Genomic DNA, 24,893 nt, shown 5'->3' with positions numbered 1-24,893 from the left:
GACAGGTTAAGGTATGTTTTAGTGCACACTCAGTTCACATGGGGAAATCCCACAGAACTGGCCTGTGTAACCTGAGCATTCAATGCAAAATATGATACAGAAGTGTTTGCAACACTCAGAGGTTCCTCAGAGGTAAGGTGACATGGGAAATATTTCCTATGGTACAGAAGTTTGAGAGTCACTGCTTAACAGCAAAAACATGAAACACAAAGCTAATGAAGACACACACGAAACATTCAAGCAACACAGTAAGCAGGGGACACCACAAAAACTCTGATGACAGCAACAGCTGAGGTCCATATCCATAAGAACCCGTGGAAAGACTTCAAAACACAGATTACTCGATCAATCGTCCTTCCAAATACATAGTCAGAATGTATAACAAAATCCCGGTTGAAAAATCATCATGTCTGGGTCCTTGGAAGATTCTTCAAAGCAAGCTTAATTTTTTGGAAGCCAGCACCTTACCATTTCATCCTGTATGGGATCATTATCAAAAATCTTCATAGGAGGAGGGAGTGGGGTATGAGATTCTTCATCGGGTTCATCTTCGCCCCAACCTTTCTTGATCTTCTGAAAGCAAGAGAATTAATGTTATAAACAGTACAATATCAGAGTCCCTCAGGTATTTTTATATTACTAACAATCCATGCTCAGACTGTCTTACTCTGAGCAAAGGAGTTAAATACTGTATATAGTATGCAATTAACTAACACAGTCAAAAGGCTTACTTCAGCATCAGTGTGCACTTTCAGCATTTTTCTTTTCAGGGTGAGAAAGGCCTACAGCATTTGCAATTTAAGTTACATATCCAGACAGAGTAGTTACTTATTCAGAACTGGCCATCTAGGTAATGTTAAGCACAAAAATGATTAACTGCCATTTCAACATTTTACTGAGAGATTTAGAGAACCAGTTTGATGTAGTGGTTAAGTGCGCAGATTCTGATCTGGGAGAACTGGGTTTGATTCCCCACTCCTCCACATGCAGCTGCTGGAATGGCCTCGGGTTAGCCATAGCTCGCATAGGAGTTGTCCTTGAAAGGACAGCTTTTGCGAGAGCTCTCTCAGCCCCACCCACCCCATAGGATGACTGTTGTGGGGGAAGGAGATAAAGGAGATTGTAAACCACTCTGAGGACTCTGATTCAGAGAGAAAGGTGGGGTATAAAACTGCAGTCTTCTTCTGCGCTATCTACCATATCCTACGGAATTGGATCAAGGTCTGGTATGAAAGATAGCCCAATTTTGAGTCTTGCTAACATCCTGAAGGTTTGTATTAGCTCACAATAGGACTTTCCAATGATCCAGTTCCAAGTATTTATTTAGCATGGGTAAGGCACTTCCCTTGCTATTAAAATGGCATCAACACACTTCAGTACACATACCAATAAAAGAACAAAAATTTAGAACTGAAAAAAGCATCCTCATCAGCAGCAAAATATAATAAATCCATGCAGACCCTGCTACAACACGACTAGAAGAAACAAGCTAGAATGGAAATCCTGTTCCTTCAAGAAGCATGATGGCCTTTTAACTCATATAACAAGTCAAGTAAACAACAGACATGCCCAGTCTAATATGATGTGAATATATGAAGGTAACCAGCGGCGTCACTAGGGCGGGGCCAAGGGGGCCATCGGCTCTCCCCCAGAGCATTCTCATTGGCCCCAGGCACTGACCCATGACCCCCCCCAACAGGAAGGGGCTGGCCCTGGGACTAGAACGCTGCTGCTGTGTGTGGACTGGCCGGGATTCTGAAACCGGGGCCGCGCTGCCGCCGGCTCAGCTAAAAGCGTGTGGGTGAGTGGGGGAAACTTAAATGCTGCAAAACTGGTATCTTGGATTACGGGGGCTGGTCATGTGACCAGAGGGTGGATGAGGGAGGGGCCATGTGAAGTGGGCGGGGTTGTGTGCGGAGGGGGTGACGCAGCCCTCCAAAAGGGGTGATGCCCAATGGGGGGGGGACTTGAATCAGTTACACCCCAGGGTGCAACCCACCCTAGTGACGCCTCTGAAGGTAACAGGAAGAAGCAGCTAGTCTGCTTGTAGGCTGTACACAGCAAAGACACAGAGGCTTCACTTCAAAACTTAGAACCAGTGTCCAGTAACACACTCAAGGAAAAAAAAAATTCTACATCCAAGTCAGTATTATTAAATTAATGCACTGAACTTCCTCCATACCTCATCAGCACTGTCTCCCTGAGGTGTAGTCTCGTCTCCAGGCTTGGGGGATCCCAAATCAAAGCTCTTCCTCCCTTCGCGTACTTTTTTTTGCTTTTTGATGTTACTGTCTCCTTTCCCACTGTTTAGCCGCCGGACAGGGCTAGTTAACCATTTTTTCAGAGTGTTGGTTGAACGCTTCGGGCCGGGCGAGCTCTGGATGGAATTGAGAGATGACTGAGGCTGTAAGTTTGCCACCGATTCAGACTTCCCTCCATTTTCATTGGAGGAGCCTGAATAACCATCTGCCGAAAGAACAAAAGGATAAGGAATGCTAAGTTCATTTGGGCTGTTATTTCTGGAAATTACCAAGAGGCCAAAACCTGTTGGCACTAGTGCTCTCTTTCAAGCTTGGAAAGCTAACCAGACATTTCTTAAGAGAACATATATGTCCTCATATGTATGTGTTGCACTCACACCAGATAACTATGTAAAACATTACCCATTCTATAATGCACCCTGTTCTCTGCTATGCTAGTTGGCCTGCTTCCACTTAGAACTGCACAGCTTCTTTATACATAAAAATAGCCTGGTGCTGGCTGTTTACTGCCAGTGTTATTTTCAGCCTGTCTGTGCACACTAAGTGGCATTAGACTTCCGAGAGATAAAGAAACTGCTAGAAACTATTCCCCTCCCCTCACTATCTTATGTGCTATAGTTTTCAACCATTTTCCACTCACAGAAGCCACATGATTTGGGGGTAGTGGTGATGAACTAAAAGAAATACAAGCAATACTTCCTCTAAGCTGTGGAGTTTTGTAATTAAAAATTCTATTTTGTGAGCCACCGGCATTAAAGCTGCGAGCTACTGCATAAATTAGTTTGCTCTGGGGCCATTTTTCCTGAGCTAAGACAAAAATGTGTGAGGCAGAGGCTAACTCAGCTTAGAGGGAACACTGGATGTAAGCACTTCTCAACAGAAGTCTGTTTGTCAGCAAGTCCCAGTGTCAAAAACTGGTTAATCCTGCATTCTGACAAGATATTCAGGATACAAGTTCATGTTCTTAAAGAGTGAGGGAACACAAACATTGTGTCATTGCTATGGAACCAAGAACTTTCTGAATCCAATCCCTCAGCAAAGCCTGCTCTCTACCTAAGAGCTGAATGGTGGTATAGAACCATATATCCTCTACCTAACACTTGTTTCTGGTCAACTGACTATCACTTGAATTTGTTTAGGATATCAAAGATTTCAGGTTTTCACGGCTGGTAACATCATTAGGGTTTGTAGAATCTTTCGGGCTCAAGTGCCGTGTTCTACTGGAGAAAGTTTTCCTTCTAGACGTTTCGTTCTCAGCTGCGGAGAACATCCTCAGTGGCGTTGCAGCCAGAGCAGGTCAAGAAGGTCAGAGCAGCCAAGAAGGTCAGAGCGCCTGCTCCGGCTGCAACGCCACTGAGGATGTTCTCCGCAGCTGAGAACGAAACGTCTGGAAGGAAAACTTTCTCCAGTAGAACACGGCACTTGAGCCCGAAAGATTCCACAAACCCTAATGTTGTTTAGGATAGTTTCACCAATCCCCAGATGGGGGCAGGGGATCCCCCCAGTTTGGAGGCCCTCCCCCCGCTTCAGGGTTATCAGAAAGCGGGGAGGGGGGGATGGCTGCTGGGCATCCCATTATTCCCTGTGGAGACCGATTCCTCCTAGGGTATAATGGAGAATTGATCTGTGGGTATCTAGGGCTCTGGGCAGTCTATTTTTTTGAGAGAAGCGGCACCAAATTTTCAGAATAGCATCCAGTGCCTCTCCTGAAAACACCCGCAAAGTTTTAAAAGGATTGGAACAGGGGGTCCAATTCTATGAGCCCCCCAAAGAAGGTGCCTTTATCCTTCATTATTTCCAGTGGAGGGAAGGCATTTAAAAAGTGTGTTGTCCCTTTCAATGTGATGATCAGAACTCCCTTTGGAGTTCAATGGTGCTTGTCACAACCTTGCTCCTGGCTCCACCCCCAAAGTCTCCTGGCTCCACCCCCAAAGTCCCCAGATATTTCTTGAATTGGACTTGGCAACCCTAGTTTAGGAAGTGACCGCATATTGCATATTTATGGGGTTTGGACGCTTAGCCCTAGGCAAACTAAGAGCTCAGTACAATGAAGCCCTGTCCATAAGCAGAGGACAACAGGTATGAATCGAGGCAGCCATGCAAATGAGGGCCAAACTAGATGTGATGGCGTCTATGGCAGACCCTTGCATCTCCCCAACTCTCAGGCAGATTTTTCCTGACAAAACTTCAATTCCCCTCAGTGACTGAGTCGCCCTACAGTAGCATGCGTATCTTCCATATTGAGATAGATTTAAACAGTCTCACACTTTTGTTTAGATATTGGTTTAGGCTATTGAACATCTGAAGCTGCCTTCTACTGAATCAGACCTTTGGTCCATCAAAGTCAGTCTTGTCTTCTCAGACTGGCAGCGGCTCTCCAGGGTCTCAAGCTGAGGTTTTTCACACCTATTTGCCTGGACCCTTTTTTGGAGATGCCGGGGATTGAACCTGGGACCTTCTGCTTCCCAAGCAGCTGCTCTGCCACTGAGCCACCGTCCCTCCCCTAATTAATCAGCTATTAATCAGCACAGGAACTTGAGGGAAGATACATGAGCTATCTTGGCTTATTTTCAAACCCCTATTAAAACGGCACTTGAGGCAGTTTAACTTTCAAAAACAGAATAAAGATTTTATCAAACAGGCGGGGAATATTTATATACTAGGAGGAGTCAAGGTTTAGAGATTGCTGAGGTAAAAACTTCCTAATGCATACAAATTTAAATTCGTAGAACAAGAGAGTGTAATTGTAGTTTAGTTCAGCTCTAATACAGTTCTTAATGTTTCTTCTGGAGAACAGCATTTGTTTATAATTCCTAGATTTCTCCCCTCAGAAATCTGGTTTCTCCCTTCAGATGTTACAGTTCCTAAGCAACTCCTGAGGCTGTCCAAAGCTTAATCTTTCTCTGCTCCAGACCCAGGTTCTCCTCAGAGCAACCCCTTACCCACTGGCAGAAATTCTTCTCCTTTTCCCTAAGAAGCAATAGTAATCCTTCCTATTTAGCTTGACTGGGAGTTTCCACCTAACTCCCCAACCAACTTTTGTCAAATCTATTTCCAGTAATATTGTCTGAGTAAAGCAGTTTTGTAGCTTTCTTGACTGAGAATCTGAATTCTCCCTCAGAGTGGTTAAAATATATTAAAGGCAAAGGAGTCTCTTCTTCTCCCTGCTGAAGAATCTTTCTGACTATCCCATCAGAAAACTCTCACTCCAAACGTCTCCTCCCTCCGAAACAACTGTCTGACTGCTAAGCCAGACAAAAGACCAAATGCAAAATACTCTTTCCCCTCCAGAAAAGGTTTTTAAATTTCTTTTGCAGATGACGATGGCCAATCAGAGAGTGCTTAGAGCAACCAAATACATTAGCTCTCCACTCAAGGGGAATATATGGTATTCCCTGACTCTCTGAGAAAAGCAGTATTTTAATAACCTGCTTTCCTAGTGCAATCTATCACAGCATCCTTGTGGTTGCTGTCATTTTAAAGTCATCAAAAATGTTGCAAGGGCCTGATCCTCATTGGACCTCCAGAGCTCTCTCCCCTCAGCCCCAGCACCTATTCATGCACCTCAGCCTGCCAGAAGCCCACTCAGCAACATTTTAAAATGACTTTGACATCACAGTGGCATCCTCATGGTGGCCCTTGGATATAAATTTTTACTCATCTTCTACTTCCAAATAGCCACTCTATCCATCAACACGGTATCATTGCAAAACTTTACATTTCAGAAGAACTCTCTACAACACACACCACTCCTCCATGCATGCAACAATGTTAGTTATGAACTGCAGAACAGGTAATGTAGTCCAGTTCAAGCTGGTGTTGAATGCTCCTCACTCCTCCCGAGCTGTACTGAATTTGGCTTCCTAGGGAAGCAAGAATAACGGCGATCTGGGGTATCTCTGATATTTATTTACAATATATAGCTGTACTTTTTATTTCTATGTCAATAAAGGTATTTGGATTGGATTGGATATAGCCAAAGTAGTCAGGTCCTCCTACAAGGCAAGAGATGACCCAGAAGTCATCTTGAATAGCCTTGCCCCCGGGGCATGTCAAGCCCTGATATTTTCAATAATGAAGTCCTTTGTTTGATTTCAAATGAACAGCTTTATTTAAAATCTCCAAAGTGCTCACTGAACATGGTCCTTGAAAAGACTGAGATACCAAAGGTTACAAGATGCTATACAGGGTATCATAAACTGTTACAAAGAAGCGCTGTAGTCAAATCTAAGGTTCAAAGGGTACAGCAGCAAATTTCCTTTATTCTACAAAAACATTCTATCACCAACTCGAGAACTGATAAGGACTTGTGAAGGGCCTGTGAATGCAGGGGAGTTTGTGCTTTAGACACAGCAGGCCAGTTACTGTTATGTAAACATCCTTGGCCAGATGGCAGAGTGTACGTGGAGAGGGGGGTGCAGGGAATGGAGGAAAACCGGAGCTCAGGTTTGACATTAGTTCAACCATCTTATACTGAAATAGCTGGGCTTGGCAGGGTGATATACCCAGTTCTAAACTTTAGCTAGAAATCAACCCTCTTATTCTCTTCCCTTCATTCCCACTGCAAGCAGTTATCTCTGTCAGACACACAAGATTCTCAGTGATTGAGAACATCTCTTAGCCCAAAGCTCCTATAGATGAATCAACCACTAACCTTTCTGAACTTCTGGGCATCAATAAACTCAACAGAGGAAGGATCAGCTGCCGCCTCTAACATCATAGAAATGATTTTCTAATCTTAGGCATTAAACTTAGGAAACTTTTATGGAGCAAAGCAATAACAGAAAGGTCAAACTCAGACTAAATACAATTTAAAGTAAATGTTTTTAGGATCCAACACATAAAAACATACTTTGGGTAGGTTTACATGTTCACTACTGGGCATATGCACACAAAAGGGCTGAAGTGATAGTGTATATAGGCACAGTTTCGCATCATGTGTATGAAAGATGAGACCATCAACCCCTTGAAAACAGATTATATTACAGATTCACTGAACATGGAAAGATGGGATGGGAAACTGCATTGCTTGGAAGCCCACAGTGAACAAGCACCAAGAAATATAGCAGATCACTTTGCACTACTATCTTTTTTACCACTGTCCCTTCAGATGCTCTTTTTATTACAGTTCTCGAACATAATTACATGAAAAGTAGGGAGCCTCAGTCTATGTGTACAATTGACCTAGTACCAAAAGATTCAACTATGTTGTCACTGACAAAAGAAACATAACATGAAAAATCAAAGGACACAAACACACAAAAAGGAGGACGAAAGGACTACCACATCACAGTATACCTGGCAGAACACATCTTAAAACTGGTAACCACTTGCTTCGTGACACACAGCTTGTTTAATGACATCAACACAACATACCTGTCCAAATGCGCCTTACATGCACAGAGCTTCCACACTCATGCACTACAAAAACAATTTAATCTAGATCTAGAACATATACAACACCTTCCCAAAAACACTAACAATCCATTTCTTATTACTCAGTATATAAAAATCCAATGCCATATAGTTCCTCAAATATTTACTTTAACTAAAAACCAAATCTATACATGACCAGGTGGCCACAGTTGATTCAGCCCTGTTGAAATGGGAAACATAGAGTCTACCCCATTGAAATGGGAAATGTAGAGTCTATTAATCCTCAAAGAATGAAGATGAGGAAGAAGGGAGCTAAACCTTGCCATTCCATTTCATCATTATGCTCCACTAATTAAAGAATCTCTCTCCAAAGCAAGCTGGGATATTAAAAGTGAGAAGCATGAAGCATATAAAACAAAAAGCACAGGAAGCTTCTGGTCCTCTCATCTTCTGTGAGGAACCACATTCCTTACTTGGTACATGTATAGAGAAATGAGAATACTAGTAGGTGCCCCCAGGAAATCTAGCTTGGCTCCAAAATGTCAGTATTGGGTTTGTGTCAGGATCCATGATCCTGTGTAACTACTTTGGTCACTCTGGCAAGCTCCGTGATGGTAGAAAGACTTGCTCTTGTAGCACCTCAGTAATGCTTTACCTATGAATTAATAAGAGGAAGTATTTTGCCAGAGTACCCTTCCTCGCACCAGTCGAGTTTGGAATACCGGAGACCTTGGCCATAGCTGGCAACAGGGACATGGGAGCAGACCTAATCAAACTGTGCAAGGACCCTGCAAAGGTTCCTGCAAAACCTATGGACCCTGATGAGCTAAGGGCAGTGGAAGGGCTTGGCCCCGATTCCCTCAATGGGGAGCCTACTTGGCAGACTCCTCCTCCAAGCAGTCAGGGTCACCATATCTTTGAGGAGCTGCTTCTCAGAGGTAGAGACTGCCTTTGTATGCTTGCCATTTTAAGGATCTAGGACAGTAAAACCTACCCATCCCATGCCTTACCTTAGTACATTTTTAAAGCAACAACTGCTTATTTCTGGTCTGCTAAACACCATGAAATGTGGTGAGGAAAGGAATGGGGAGGGAGCAGGGCACTCTCTAGCTCCCCTGACCTCTGTACTCCTTTTTGTTTTGTGGAGGCTGCAAGATATCTCCTCGCCCCCTTTTCAACAGGGAACACCCTATTGCTTGGGCATAACTCCAGAGCTTAATGGGCACCCTTTAGACAAAGCCTTAAAAAAAATAAAACCAGGGATTTTGTAAAAAAAAATCACAGGAAGAATCCCTGACTACTTGTTCTTATAAACTAAAAAATTATTCTTAGCTGTTGACCAAAGTGGTTTCAAAAAACCTGTGGATTTGGGGTTGTGATTAGTTCAGGACAGGTTGCTTTTGCTATTTACTGAATAAGCAGTAAGTCAGGTTTGAAGCATCCCAGTTTTTATCCCAAGCCCAAAACTCAGGCTGTCCATTTCAACACTGAGCTTTGAGTAAACACTCACAAATAGAAATAGACTAAACACAAAGAGATGGGCTTTAAGAAGTGGAAAACAGCTTTCAAACCTGTTATTAGATTCAGAACCGACAGAAGGCTTGTTTAATTCTAATGTTTAGTTTATTTTGTCCAGGTTGCACCTAGGTCAATAAGTAGTTTTACCAATCAAAGCATTGCTGTGCAAGAGCACACAGAGAGAGAATGTGATTATGGGATTAACATCAAAGAGTCTTCTTCTAACTAGAGACCCTTAATTAAATGGTCTCTGCACATCCTGCAATAATCCCACGGACTAAGTTTCAGACATGTTTCTCTGACGGAAAAGGAAAATAGACTCTGAGCAATAGAAAAAAGGAGGAAGCCACCGACCATTGGGTTGGATACAGTAGAGCTTTTCCATTTCTCTCTTTCCTATTCCCAACATAACCCCCAAAAGCCCTCCTTATACTTTTCCTGGGGATACAAAGGAACAACATTTCAGGGGCTGAAGCAGTAAAGGGGGCAGATAATATTGTGCTCCATTGGATCCAAGCCATCAATACTTGGTAAACGTATGCTTTTATTTATGTTATCTCCCCTACAGTATACTTCTCCAGAGGTACTGGCCACAAATCAGCTACTTTCACATTGGCTGAGCTGTCTGTCATTCAATCCCAACCTCCAGTCCCAGGACAGATAAAGATTGAGCCACTGCTTTGCAGAGAAAAGAAAGAAAGAAAGCCTTCCTTTGATTGGCTGAGGGAAGGACAAGGAAAAAAAAGCCAGAGAAAGCCTTTCCTTGATTGGCTGAGGGTTTCTCCCCCTCCTCCTCTGGAAGGGAAACAGCCAGAGATGGAGGGGAAATGGCATCGTGTGGCAGCAGACCAGATAGGGAGAGAAGAGAGGAAAAGCCAGAGAGAGAGAGAGAGAGAGAGAATAAAATCCTGTGATTAAGACCAACGACGTTATCAGAAAGAGAGTGTTGGTCTGAAAGGTATCACTAAAGACTTTTGAGGGAGAACTCAGTGGGCTCAGTCCTGACTAGGGCTGCCAGTTCCAAATTGGTAAGAAATTCCTGGAGATTTTGTGGTGGAGTTCAAGGAGGGCAGGGTTTGGGCAAGGGAGAGGCCTCAGCTGAATATAATTCCATAGAGTCGATCCTCCAAAGCAGTTATTTTTTCCAGGGGGATACAAAACCAATTGATTCCTAGGAGTGAGAGCAATTGATATACTGGGCAATCTACAAAAGCCCCAATAAACATATTGAATCATATGCAAATCTATTTTTTCCCCAAGGGAAACTATAAAAAGTAGATTGTATCTTGCATTCCCTTACAAATTATTTTTTTGTACACACAGCACTTTCAGGAAGCAAGTCATCTTCCTTGCAAGTAAATGAGGACATCCCCCCGCCTACCTCTGAGGATCTTGAGGAGGCACACTGGACTCCCCCCCCTCCACCACCCCATTCCTCCTCCCACCCTGTGAGGTGGGCCACACTAAGCGACTGGCCCTGGGTAACCCAGCCTAGGAGGAGGGGTTTTATGAATCAGTCAGGGCTCGGTAGTGATAGCAAGAAGCCCCATGTAACCAACCTTGAGTCAACAGAAGCTGACCACCAGGAAACTGAGCTGCAGGCTTGTCAGGATTCATAGCATCAAGATCCATACCCAACAGCCGGCATAGAGCCACTGACACCCTACAGCCCCGGTTCAGCAGCTGAACCTCAGCTGATCATTTCCAGTATCACCTACAGCAAGTGCTGCAGACGAAGGCTGAGAATAGAGCTACTGACAAGACAGAGTACATATCTCCTGGCCCAATGTCAGCTGCTTGCTGAAAACAAAGATGAATAGGTGCAGGATTGCTTCTGAGCAGCTAGCTGCAAGCCTGACACTTAGGCGTGTGGTTATGAAACCAGCCATGAGAGGCTGTTAAGTGTGGATGCAACGCATACATTATTAGACACTAAGCGACTGACTCTGCCTTCCCTGATTCTTGGAATCTGACCTTGGACTGAGCAACTCTGCCTGGCCTGGCTTCTGGAACCCTGATCTTAGACTGAGTAACTCGACCTTGTCTGACTTCTGGAATCTTGACACTGGACTGAATGACCCTGCCTTGCCTGACCCCTGGCATCTGATACTCAGAGCCTGCAAGTAGTACATGAAGGCATGAACCTGCCTCTCCCAGATGCCCAGCCCCCGGATCTGATCCCTCCTGCACTTCCCACAGAAACAGTGCGGCTGAGGAGAATGGAAAATTTGTCTGACCGTGAATCTTTCTTCTTTCTTAGCTAGATGGTATTTGACTCCGGTCTGCCTTTCCTATTTATCCTCCTTGGCTAAAAGTACTTGCTGGAAGGGTTGTCATACTTCCATAATTGGTGGACCTGTCCACTTATAAAGGATTTTCGGCTTTGTGTTTTGCAAACAATTAGGCAAATCACTGGAATTGCAGTTTCATACTCACCACAAATCCTTCTCTTGAATCTATGTGAAGATTTTAATTTGCAAAAAACCTCAACAAGCGTTATTCTTCTTAATGTTTTCAGCAGCTAAATTGGACTGAGAAGTGCCAGGAAGCCTTTGACAAATTAAAGCACCTATTTACTTCTGAACCTATTTTAATTCACCCAGATGAGACTTATGGGAGCACATGCAACCTGGGCTTAAAGCACTGCACTGGTTGCCTATTGCATACCAGGTTCGTTTCAAGGTGCTGGTTCTTACCTTTAAGGCCCTATATGGCCAGGGGCCTGCATACCTTAGGGACCGCCTTTCCCCACATGTTCCCCGGAGAACTTCGGTCTGGATCACAAAAACTGCTTTCAATCCCCGGCCCTAAGGAAGCCAGGCTCATGACAACTAGAGCCAGGGCCTTCTCTGTAGTGGCTTCACACTGGTGGAACGAGTTGCCGGAAGATGTTAGGGCCCTGCAAGAGCTCATACAGTTCCGCAGGGCCTGTAAGATGGCACTCTTCCACCAGGCATTTGCAAACTAGACTGCTGGCCACTACAGCCCTCAAGAAACATCTGGACCACCTCTTGGAAGCTGCCCTGAAGCAGGACCATCTAAGACCTGCCTACAGAGAACATAAATCTGAATTTGAGATCACAGCATCAAAATGTTAACTTTTCTATGTTTTTAAACTGTTTTATGGTTTTTATGTCTTTTATGATTTATACTCATGCATATGCATGAGCGTGTGAGCTGCCTTGAGCTTGCGTCGGTGGGGAGGGCGGAATATAAATGGAAATAAATACATAAATAAATAAATAACAGGGGAAGGGGCGGAATAGAAATAAACCAATAATAGCAATAATATAATAATAGCAGTGTCAAGTCTGCTGTACTTTCTATATAATGCATCTTTGGTTCAGGAAAAGGATCCTGGGTAAAAACCACACTGTATACCAATGCTGCTAGCTTGATCTCTCCTTCTCCCCCCTCCTTCCCTTTGTTATGTAGCAATGCTTTGAAATGGGAATATGGGAACAAGATAGTAGTGCCTTCTCAGGAGAGCGTGGGGGGAACTGGTGCCAAGAAGGCGCCCAAGGCCGACCCCTTGATTGTGTACTCGCCAGTCTTTCAATCTGGCTCTATAGTCTAACAACATGTTACAATAAACTAGAAACTTTTATCAAGAAGGTCTCGTTATTGAAACATCAGACTTGACAAGCAGTAGTAGTAATAGCAGCAGTAATAATAATAATAATAAATTCAGGGTTCAATGTGACGCATCGGATGTTGCCGTAGGATGTGTCCTCCTCCAACAAGATAAGGAGGGCCACTTATGCCCCTGCGCGTATATTTCTTGAAAATTTAAGGAGACAGAGAGACAATGGTCTGTATGGGACAAAGAAGCTTTCGCAATTAAACATGCATTGGAAGTATGGAGGCATTGGTTGGAGGGTGCCAGGGTCCCTTTTGAAGTATGGACTGATCATAAGAACTTGGAGGCGCTACACGCCAGTATCCTATCCCCAAAACAAGTGCGCTGGGCTGGGTTCTTCTCACGATTTGCATTTACTTTAAAACATGTCCCGGGAAAAAAAGAACTTTTTGGCTGATGCCCTCTCTCAGTTACCCCAACACGAGAGCAAAAGGGAAACGACCACAGACTTGATGTTCACTTTGGCACAACTGGAGGGGGGTAGCACAAACTTGCAGCCAAACCAAAAGGGGAAAGGTCCCCGAAGATTTACAAACAAAACTCAAACAAGCCACAGAGGAAGAGGGGCAGGCTAATTTATCCCCCTCAGGGGCAGTAAATGCTGACAGACTGGAATTTAAAAATGGGAAATTATATGTGCCCCAATCCTTACACAAAGAAATACTAAAATTGTGCCATGACAGTAAGCTATCAGGCCATTTTGTATTTATAAAAACAAAGGCAGTTTTGGTGGCCGGGAATGAAAAAAGACGTTTCCGATTACGAGACTTCATGCCCTGTGTGTATCATGGCAAAAAAGCAGAGCGGGAAACCCCCGGGACTCCTGAAACCATTAGAAACAGTTATTAGACCTTGGTCTATAGTATCTATGAATTTTATAACGGACTTACAAAAAAGTGAATGGAAAGCGGTGATATTGGTTGTAGTAGATATCTCATTTTATCCCATGCACAAAAATACCATCTGCTAAGAAACTAGCCAGAATGTTTTCTAGTCGTGTGGTTTGCCTCCATAGCTTCTCTGATAAGGTAATATCAGATAGAGGGTCCCAATTCTGTGCAAACGTTTGGAAAGAATTTTGCCAATTGACTAAAATGGAGCAGGGAATTAGCTCGTGCTACCACCCCCAAACCGATGGCCAGACGGAACGTGCCCATGCTGTGCTAGAGCAGTACTTATGGTGCTTTATAAATTTCCAACAATCAAATTGGTGTGAGTTACTGCTCTTTGTGGAATATGCTTATAATAATTTGATTCATAGCTCAACTAATCATTCACCTTTCCAGATTGTGCATGGATTTGACAGCAAGCCATTGCCCACCCTCCCAGGAGGCACCAGCCAAAAGACCACTGATTTCCAGATGTGGTTGTCAAACCTGGAAACCACATGGAAGGTGGCTCAGTGCTATCTAGATAAGGAAAAAAAGACTTATAAGCAAGCCTATTCCAAGAAAAGACAAATTTTTGGGGATGTACAATGTGGGGACTGGGTTTACTTGTCAACCAAAAATCTCCCTAACTTGCAACTGTCCCGAAAATTGGGTCCCAAATACAGTGGACCTTTCCAAGTTAAAAAACTGATTAACAAAGTGACTGTAGAATTTGATTTACCTAAAACTTATCGTAATTTGCACCCTGTCTTTCACTGCAGCTGGTTGAAACGCACCCACAACGATGATACTTGGCACACCCGGACACCAGCTCCACCTCCAAAGATGATCCAGAACCAACCTCACCATGAAATTGAATCCATTTTGGACTCTAAACTCAAATGTGGGATTTTGTACTATTTGATCAAATGGCTACATTTTCCTCTTTCCCAAATCGAATGGGTAAGAGCAGAACATGTCCAGGCTCCCAAACTAATAAAAAAAAATTCCATCCCGATCGCCCTGGACCTGAGGGGGGATCTTAAGAGGGGCATCAAGGATTTTGCCATAAAGGATTACAGTTTCCCGGTGTGTGCTGAAAGCCTGCATTTTCTGTCTCACGGACTGTTATCTCTTTCCCCTCCTTCCTGTGTCTTCCCTCTCCCTCTTTCCCACTTGATTCCCATGGTAACACACATGTCGTTTAGTCTTTTACTGCAGCAGTAACAACTATGCATTTAAAGTTTTTCAAACAGAGAAAAAGGAGGGAGTGGATCAGGTAATCAGGTCCCCCCCTCTGGTGAAGTGGCTGTTCATCGCTTTGAACCACATCACAGAAGTGCAAACTTAAAATAAGCCTTACCAGGCAGAAATAACCTCTCGTTTCTTTTTTGATTTGGTTAAGACTGGACTTTACAGTGAAAAGAATATTGTAATTGTGATCAGGGAATCTCTCACTTAATGACCTAACTAGCTTTTGAGAAGTGGTTTAAAACGGGACTCAGAAACCATCTAGACTAAACATTTCACTGTTGAACTTCATTTCTGGCTAATCTTATCCTGTGGGAATGATGGCTTCTATGGAACTGTTAAAAGCATTTCAGACAAGTATGCAGTGTATTCTTGAAACTAGGTTCTCTCCAGTCTTAAACAGCATAATGCATATTTCTGATCAAATTAGAGAAATGAATAAGATGGACGGGATGATCAATGCGCAGATGCAAAATATACGAACTATCAAGCTGTACTGAAATTGGACCAGGATATTAAAGCAACAACTACAGAAGAAGAAAGAGCTTTTAACAAGCTTGAATCTCAGTTTATCTTTGTGAGTAAGAAAGAGCTTAAAGGGGAGACATGAGCAACAGGAGTTAAAGGGAAGTAACGCAGAAGGGAGCAGACTCTACTTACAGAATCTACCCCAAATATATGGAGAAGGATGTTCACTTCAAGCAACTGGATGATGACTTTTTAAAGCAGCTAGCAAATGACCTGGCTTGGATGATGCTGAAAAGACAGAGGGACTTTAAAAAGAGGAAGAAAAAGAGGGAAAGAAGGAAGAAGAGAAGAAAAGGAGAAAAGGAGAAATGAAGAAGAATACCCAAACAGACTAGTGGCAAACTTTAAATTGACCATTATTAAGTACTTACTTAAAAATAATAAGAAAGGGTAATGGAGGTGGAATGGGAAGGGAAGGAAGGGGAAAAAGAATGGGTTCACTATTATTAATATGGATATTGTTTTAAGAGCTATTGATTTACTTTAAAGTACTGGGAAATTTAAATAACTGGGGAAGAAAGGGAAAAGGAATCTGTAACTGTAAAAATAATGATTAACCTTCATTACTAAGGTTACTTGTTTAAAATATTATGATTTATAGTGAAGAAAATAATTCAAAATAATTGATTGCCCTGAAATGGAAAGCAATTATATGGGGACCTTTTGGAGTTATTAAATACATAAGGGGAACATATACTGGGTGTATGGTATTAAGAAGAAAACGATAAAGAAGGGCATTTTTTAAATATTTCTATTAGTTAAAAAGATAAAGCAGTAAGAAGAGGATTAAAGAAGGAGGATTTTGGGTTAATAATTGACTTTTAGAAAGGTGTTCTGTGCTCATTAAATGTTAGAATGGAATATTATTGCTGTAACTGTTAGAATTTAGAATGCCAGAATGATGGAGATAAAAATATGAACAGAAATATATGAATGCAAACTCCGTTGACAGAGAATTGGTCAGAATTAAAATGGATTGGAGAGAGGATTATAATAGATAGGTGGAGAGATGCTTTTCCATGCACTATATGTTTTATTTTATATTGATTACCAATTTATATAAGGAATCAATACTTAACTGGGAGATAGAAAGCACTATGAAGACTGCATTTGGGGAGGGGAGATAAAGGTATATAAGGTGAAGAACTTCTAGATGGAATTAAGATTACATGTAACTCAATTATAGTTTATAACAGAATAGATCATAGATCGTTCTAGAATTAGATAAAGATAATGGTAGAAATATTATATATCTATATGTACTTTTCCCCCCTTTCTTGAAATTAATAAATATTATAGAAAAAAAACTAAAACATGCTTAAAACATTAGCACTTGTTGATCTTAAAGGTGCTTTCTTTGTATCTCTCCTGTGTGATCCAGGGAATTGGGCAAAGAAAACTCTGCCTCTTTCCTTCCTTCCCTAGGGCACCAGGAGGGGAAGGAGCCTCAGCCAATAGAAGGAAGAGAGGCTTGGCTCAGTAGCTTGGCTGGGCAATTGAGAGAGCCTGGCAAAGCAAGCTATACATCCATGCTTCCTCCCCATGAGAGGAGCCTCAGTCAATGGATAAAATAGAGGCTTTGCTCTGTAGCTCCTGTGCAATTGAGCAAGCCTGGCAAAGCAAGTTGTGATGCAAAAGGAAGCAAGCGAGAGGGAGAAAGAAACAGACTTACTTGAGAGCCTGATTCAGCCCCTGGGCCACATATTTGACATCCCTGATTTAGACATTATAAGTGAAAATAGAATCAAACCAAATTTCATAACAGAAAATGTTTTATGTTCTTTTTCTTCTTCCTTTCTCTTTCCAGAAATTGTAAACACTGTCAATATTATTATCCCCATTAGACATACGTAGTTTAATTCCCATTAAGTTCTCCAAGTAATCCATATCTAGCCAATTTCTATCCTTCGTTTTAATGGCATTCAGCAAGCTTAAACCTCTCTCGCAATCAGCACTTAAGGCTTGAAAAGTTCCATAAACTTCTAGAATATTTACTTTGCTTACCAAATACTCACACCACAAAGGGAATTTACTTCCCAAATAAATGTTCCACAAAGAGAATTCACTTCCCAAATCCAGGATCAGACCAATTGGGTTTGCACTTTGTAACAGAATTCTCTTCCAAGATGAACATATAAAATGCCGTAACAATGCCGATATGGCAGTCGGTGATCCTTTATCCTGCTTTAATGTGCCAGATAGAATTACCGGCAGGGCAGGATTAGAAGAACTTAAAGCGTTGAGTCCTTCCAGGTCTTGGAATTTCGTGGAGATCAATGTTACCCTCGAGGAATTGAAAACTGCGAGAAAACAGCGGATAAGCCACTTGGTTTACCCTCTGGACACCGTCTTGGATGACAGCATCAGTTGCGCTGTGTGGTTTGCCTCCAGAGGAGAAGGTTTGAAGACTCACCAAGGAGTCACAAGACCATATAAAAGCCCTGCAAAGGTATGGCACTGTTGACTTGTTTGCCAGTAAAAGCAGAGAGCCACTTAAAGCTTATGTCAAGCATATTTACGTTTTGATGAAACAGTTAATGATTTTTATTGAGTTCATTCCCAGGCATCACTCACACACTTACGGGGCAGGCCTTTCCTGCCTCCCCCTTCCTGGTTTGACCCCCTGTAATCCTGTTCCTGGAGCTCAAGGGACCCCCGAATCGGGGAGGGGGCCATAGCTCAGTGACATATTTGTTTATTTATTTTGCTGGATTTATAACCCACTCTCCCAGAAGCAGTTCAGAGCATGTGGCATCAATTTGTAAAATATACAATTTTAAAAAAAACATTAGGAAATACAATAAATACACTACAATCAGTTTTTTTTTTCCTTCTCTATAAAAGCACCCCAATGGTGGAACCAGCTGCCGGAAGAGGTGCGGGCCCTACGGGACATTAGCCAATTCCGTAGGGCGTGCAAAACCGCCCTCTTCCGGCTAGCCTTCCAAGATGGAACCTGAAATAAACACCATGCCATCACTAACATCAATAATTGAGATAGCAATAAGATGAGATTATTTTAGATTGATTTTAGACTTTTATATTATGTAAACTTAATGGTAAATTTTAAATGGTATAGAAATGTATAACTGTTTTATTGTTCAACATGGCTTTTGCCACACCCTGTAAGCCGCCCTGAGCCTGTCCCGGCGGGGAGGGCGGGGTATAAATAAAATTTTATTATTATTATTATTATTAAAAATGGACAGCTTCCTTGGCATTTAACAAAACATTAAGCTTTCTGCAGAGGCTTTCCACCTGCCTTAAATCTAAAATTCATCAATACCTCTAAACACCTTTGGCAGACACCTTGAAACAATCATGAGAGACTACAAACGCCACCATCACTCCCATGTTAAAAGGGGAAAGAACTAGATGTTTGGAGGAGGGAGAATCTTATAGCCAGAGGGCTGCCAAAGGGGGGGAGAAACACATTTCTAGGTGGACTGGGGTGGTGGTGGTAAAAGCTGCTCAATGCTTTTCCTTGTGTACCTTCAAGCTGCTTTTAGCTACTACTTGGAGAAAGAATTTCCATCTAATGTAATCCATCTGACCAATGCCTGTTTCCATCAAATAATGCAAGAAACCCCAGAAGAGATATGAGAGCCAAAGGCAACTTTTCCTTCTGTTTCAGAAAGAGAAGACACCACTTGGGCTATCTGCTTTCTCCCAGAGGCAGCACAGCTCAAATCCAGACAAACCTACTTCTTTTTTCTGGAGCATACAAGCAACTATGCCCAGAAGATGGGCATGGAGTAGGGGTTACAGGGTGCGTGCAGGAGGTAGTTGTCAAATCCCTACATCATGATGGTGGTAGTGGGGGGGGGGGGGGGGGGGGGGTTGACTAGATGACCTGGAAGTCCCTCCCAATTCTGATTCTATGATTCCATGAACTATGCTTCAAAGCCCCGTGTGCACCAGCCATCAAAAGTACTTGATTTCCCAGAAAGGGAGAAGTTTCCCAAGCATCCTTGGAAGAGAAATGATTCTTTACTATGGCTACTTCATTGCTAGAAGTTGCCAAAAATCAAAAGGCCGGTCTCACCCTCTGGCTCTCCAAGTACATTTATAACTAGTCAAACCCAAGGATTTACTAACATTTGACTTCCTGGAACTCACACACCAAGCTGCAGTATGCATTTCCAATTCATTCACAGGAATTTGAATAGACACACTTGGCTTTCCTTTTTTACTTCAAGACGGGGGGAAGGGGAGATATTCCTCCAACAAATAATTCAGTCTCCTATATTCACCAAACACTAACATCTGAAAAACAGCTGGGATGACTGAAACCAAATTGTTATTTGTTCCCCTCATGTTTTCTCCTCACCTTTCTTGTCATCTCCTGAGAACCTAAATTGATGAAGCAGAACTGATGGGTGAAAACAATAATCAACAGTTCACAGGTGCATTAGACCACAGAGACTAATAGATTACTAACTTTTAAAACAAAGAGACGCGCCACATTGCACTTTGTGAGGGGCTTTTGTAGGAGTCTGTGTCTTTTTAAGGCATCTGCTCACCCTCCCTTAGGTAAGGATCCTAGATAAAGGGGAACTGTCCTCTCTCCCTCCAACTCTCAGCCTCACCTGGCAAGGCTCTCTCCATCACTGAAGGCAGAAGAGGCGCAAAGCCAAGGGATGAGCAGAAAGCAATGTGTGGGTGAGACAGAAAGTGTGAGATTCCCTCAAAACATCATTAATGACAACATTAATTGAACTTTTAATGATAAAGAGGTATTGTGATATTGTGATAAAAGTATTAGTATTAGTAGAACATAGCTATTTGGTAAATATATATATATGAGAGTTAAGATAAGACTAGGATAGGGGGAACTCTGGAACTGAATTAATAATTATGAGCATTGTGTTTAATAAGTGCTAAGTGATTATTAGAGAAAAGGTTAGTGAATGATAATTTTTTTTTCTTTCTAAAGATTTTATAATTGTGAATTTACCTTTAATATGCTTTTAATTTGTTTTAAGTACCGGCGGAGGTCATGAATAAGAGTGGGGGGGGGGAGGAAAATATGTAATGTATTGGAGAAGTATATTTGAATTTGAATAGATGAATTTATTACGATATATTGCAAAATAAAAAGTTTGGTCAAAAAAAAAACAACCCATCACTACCTGCCTCTCTCAGCTCAGAAATGCCTTCCTAGCTCCTCAGTGGTTTCTGGCACCCCGCTTTGTGGACATCCTAATATTCCACTGGACCTGGGAAGTGCCTTTCAGAAAGGAGCATCCTGCCTTACCAGCCACAGTTCCCACCTTCCTAGCTACCGCATGAACAGAAAGCATTGGAGGGTGGGGGGAGAAAATGATCCATTTTGCTGGCAATGCAAGTGAGGGCCCGCCCACAGGCCCTGGCTGAGTGGGAGGGCGAGGTCACCCAGAGGAAGAACTCCTGTGCTTGAGATGAACAGCCATGACTAGAGGAAAGAATCCATGCACATTTTCATGGGTGCGCCTACCAATGGGAACCCTACTTTCGGCCGCTGACATGACTGATGCCCAGGTATAGACTGCTCTGGAGAATAGTAAACATGTGGTAGATGCCCTCAGGGCCATGGCAGAGCCATCTCAAAATCCTTTTACAAGGCCTGTTTGATCATTCGGACGCCTGGGTCTGTGGGTAGCCCATCTGCATCCACAAGCAGGACTGGATTTAAACATAGGCTGGAGACTGGGTTATCTACTGCTGGGAGCTTGGAATGTCCCACAGCCTTAGGAACCAGATAATAAAACCTAGTAATAATTGCGTGGGTAGACTTGGGTTTAGCTGGGGCCTCCCATTCCATCTTTACCACTCCATTAAGGGCTGCCAGAAAGGAATCCCTAACAGGGAGGCCCCTTTGAGAAGAAATAATCTGCAGGAGTCCTCCAGCACGTTAGAGTCCATCACTTCCTGGTCCCTGCTGCCTAGGGGTGCCAGCCATCAATACCAACATCAATTATGAATAATAAATGATTCAAATAAATATATCAATCCAATATATACCGATACTTTCGAAAAGTCTCATAGAAATACAAAAGTCTCAGAAACACAAATAAGTCAATTTCCTTCAAACCAGAATGCCAAAAAAGTTGAGAAAAAAAATCCTCTTCTGATGCCAAGATTATAGCGGAAAAAGTCTTTCAATCTGGCTGTTCCTTCTCAAAGTTGTCCTTAAGTCAAGAACTCATACAGGTTTGGAGTCCCGTCCAGGAAAGGCTTGAGGGACTTAAAGCCCTGTTTAACAAGCTGTCACCTCCTTGCTTGTTTCACTTGGAAGTTTTTATCAAAGTTGGGACCTAACAAGGAAAAATCTACGCATATAGCAATTCTCAACAATTAATTCAGGACAAATGGCCATTGAATGAATTCCAGCTGCCCTGAATGAATGAATGAATGAATGAATGAATGAATGAATGAATGAATGAATGCCAATAAAATTGTTTTAAATCAGAAATCATTTATGATTCGTAATTGGTGTTGGTATAGAGTACTTCACTATATACAGTTGCATTTTTGACAGTGCTGCATTCTCCTGCACAAGTCTCTCCTGCTTTTTTGGATTGCAGCCCTCAGGTGGGACCAGAAGATCTCCTGTTTTCAGAACTGATCTCCAGCTGGCAGAGATCAGCCCTCCTGAAGAGAATGGCTGCTTCGAAGGGTGGACTCTATAGCATTGTACCATGCTGAGTCCTCTCCTCTCCCCAAACCCCACCCTCTCCTGGATCCACCCCCAAAGTTCCCAGGCATTTTCCAACACGGACCTGGCAAACCTACTGCTGCCCACGCAAATTTCCGGAATTCACAGGAACTTGGGAAGGATCTCATGGAATACTTGCTGTGGGAAGAGCCTATTCTGCATGGTTGTCACTACTGGCTCCTACTCCTCCGATAACTCTCCCTCCCTCCCTCCCTCCCTCCTTATCCTCAGAGGGTTCTGAGTAATCAGAATTCTGATCCCCATAATCCAAGGGTGGGGCACCGTGTGCTGCTTCTTAAAAGAGGAACAATTCCTTCTCTAGTAGGTTGGAGCACTATCACTGAATGAAATTAATGATCAGAAGCCATGTAATTAGGCAGTTAATAGGCCACCATATGATATATATTAGTACACTGTAATGTAGTTGTGTCTGTACCCCATGGCAACACACTAAAGTTTTTTCTAAATTAAGTTTGTTTGGAAGCCTAGGCAGCCACTTTTACCATGTAACACAAAAGCATGCGATTCCTAGCTTTCTTTCTTTAGAAGTATAAACAAAACAACAGAAAAGAGACAATAACAATTATATAATGTTATATAATAGCCACAATCGTAAGAAATTATAGCTAGTACCTTACAAAGCATCAATTAATAATAAATGAATAATAATTTCATAGTAATTAGTATTAACATAGATCATAAGACTGCCCCATATAGTACCCAATAGGCACATTAATAATTTTGAGCAATATTTCCGACTATCTGAAGAAAGAACTCAGGAAAAAAAATTAGACAAGAAAAGAATATGCATAAAAGGATAAATAAAGAAGTTTCAAGCATGAAACAGGAAATATCAACAGGACTATCAAATAAAAAAGGATACAAGAAAACACACAGGAAATTGAAAAAAAATAAAGGAAGACAAAAAAAATATTCGAATTGCATTTGAAAGGACAAAACCTCTGGATGGAAAGAGTGAATTCAAAGATTAAAGCTTTGGAGGTTCAATGCAGAAACATTAATCTATGATTTAGAGCAATTCCAGAAGATTTTGGTAGAAAATAATCTAGACGATAACTTTTATAAATTAATATAGAATTCTATGAAGATTCAAGGAGATTTCCCAGACATTGACCAGATAGGCAGGATAAACACATCCAAGAATAAATTGCCTTGGAACACGCTGGGCAGGTTTAAGCATAAGAAAATGTAAGCTATTACACTGAACAAAGAAAGATAATTTCTATGCAAAGTAGCTGGAAATGAAGTGTAAATTTTCCAACATTTACCTACAAGTTTGTTGAGGGAAAAGATATTTTGATTTAAGACAAATTTTACAAATAAAAGAAATAAAATATCGTTGAAAGGTCCCATTTGCGACTGAAGTTGCACCACTCTAGGTCAAAATGTACAGATTTTGGGTTCAAATACCGCCAATTGATATAGAAAAGTTTTTTTAAAAAAATGGCAGTAAACTATAAACAACTTCATATGGAATGGAAAAAAGCCAGGAGTAAGGTTTAAAATAATGCAAGATGAGGGAAAAGAAAGGCGGTTTGGCAGTACCAAATAGGCTATATCGTCTAGCAGCAGCATTACTTTGGATATCAGAATGGATTATAAATCCTGATGAGATGAATATTAAATTGGAAATAGCAGATACAAAGGAAGGAATTCACACCTATTTATGGACCAAGAAATTAAAAGCTATTCAAAAATAAGATGGTAATCATGCAGTGAAAGACGGACTGTTGAGAATGTGGTTTCAATGCAAAAAACAGAATAAATCCACCTACTTCACCACTGACATCTCCAATCAATGTCTGAAAAGGCCCGATCCCTGGTGGTCACTAATCTTGCCTCCCTCAACCTGGGAATCCCAAGCAGAGGGCATTCTTGTAGTCCAATTTTAAGGTAACTTTTGGGGGAGCTCACCCCCTTTAGTTCTGTGGATCTATTACTCCATTCATGTTTCCTAAAATCATTATCACAGTTGCATGTGATAACAGTTGCATGGATCACAGTTGCCAGGTCACGATGGTCGAGGAAGGGAACCAACTATTTCACCCGCCTCAGATAAAAAAAGGTGGATTTCACAGTTGTTGCTATCAGGGCCTCCACTGACTGGGCCTCCTCAAGCTTCTGACCTTGGGCGCCATTGACAGTGGTGCCCTGTCAAAGGCTGGTAGGAGGATTTCTCTGCCCAGGCCTGTCAAGCATCGATATTTCGCGATAATCAAGCTTTTGTTCTTTACACAAAGACTTGTTTTATTGCAAACTCTATGACTTGCTCCAAGGACGGATTGCCAATCTGTATTAATTTTTAAAGAAGGAAAGATAATGATTTTAGGAGACATGAATGGAGTAATAGATCCACTGAACTAAAGGGGGTGAGCTCCCCCAAAAGTCTTTAACGATATGGAAATGCTACAACTGGAAAATGCCTGGAGGATTAAAAAACTGAATATTTGAGACTCTGTCTTCTTTTCTAATAAACGCCAAACATATTCAAGGATTGATATGTATTGGATGTCAAAAACCTTAATTATAAATCTAGAGAGTGTAAAGATCCAATCAAAAACATTTGCAGGCCACAATCCATTTTCAGCAACTTGGCAGAGAAATAAACTTAGAAGAGGAAGATGGAGATTAAATGACACTTTTATTACAAGAAGATATAGTTAAAAATGTGAAAAAGATATAGATTTTTTAAAATGAAACAACACAGGTGATTTCCCCCCACAGCAATACCA

At 42.0% G+C, this 24,893-nt stretch overlaps 1 protein-coding gene across 9 annotated transcripts in view; it reads right to left on the bottom strand.

The window, feature by feature from the left end:
- KALRN (kalirin RhoGEF kinase) overlaps positions 1-24,893 on the bottom strand; it is an 837,912-nt gene that overhangs the window by 122,488 nt on the left and 690,531 nt on the right. For 5 of the 9 annotated variants that reach the window (XM_060262792.1, XM_060262795.1, XM_060262794.1 and 2 more), the window contains 2 exons: positions 2,183-2,466; positions 469-573 (listed from right to left, as the gene is read on the bottom strand). In XM_060262792.1, the coding sequence (XP_060118775.1) occupies positions 469-573; positions 2,183-2,466 (389 nt within the window). The remainder of the gene's footprint in view (positions 1-468; positions 574-2,182; positions 2,467-24,893) is intronic. The other 4 variants (XM_060262793.1, XM_060262796.1, XM_060262799.1 and 1 more) reach the window with 1 other exon arrangement.

The sequence above is a fragment of the Heteronotia binoei genome, chromosome 21 (assembly GCF_032191835.1).
Source record: "Heteronotia binoei isolate CCM8104 ecotype False Entrance Well chromosome 21, APGP_CSIRO_Hbin_v1, whole genome shotgun sequence".
NCBI lineage: Eukaryota > Metazoa > Chordata > Lepidosauria > Squamata > Gekkonidae > Heteronotia > Heteronotia binoei.
Note: the sequence above shows the minus strand (reverse complement) of the source record. Positions and strands in the feature narration are given on the sequence as shown.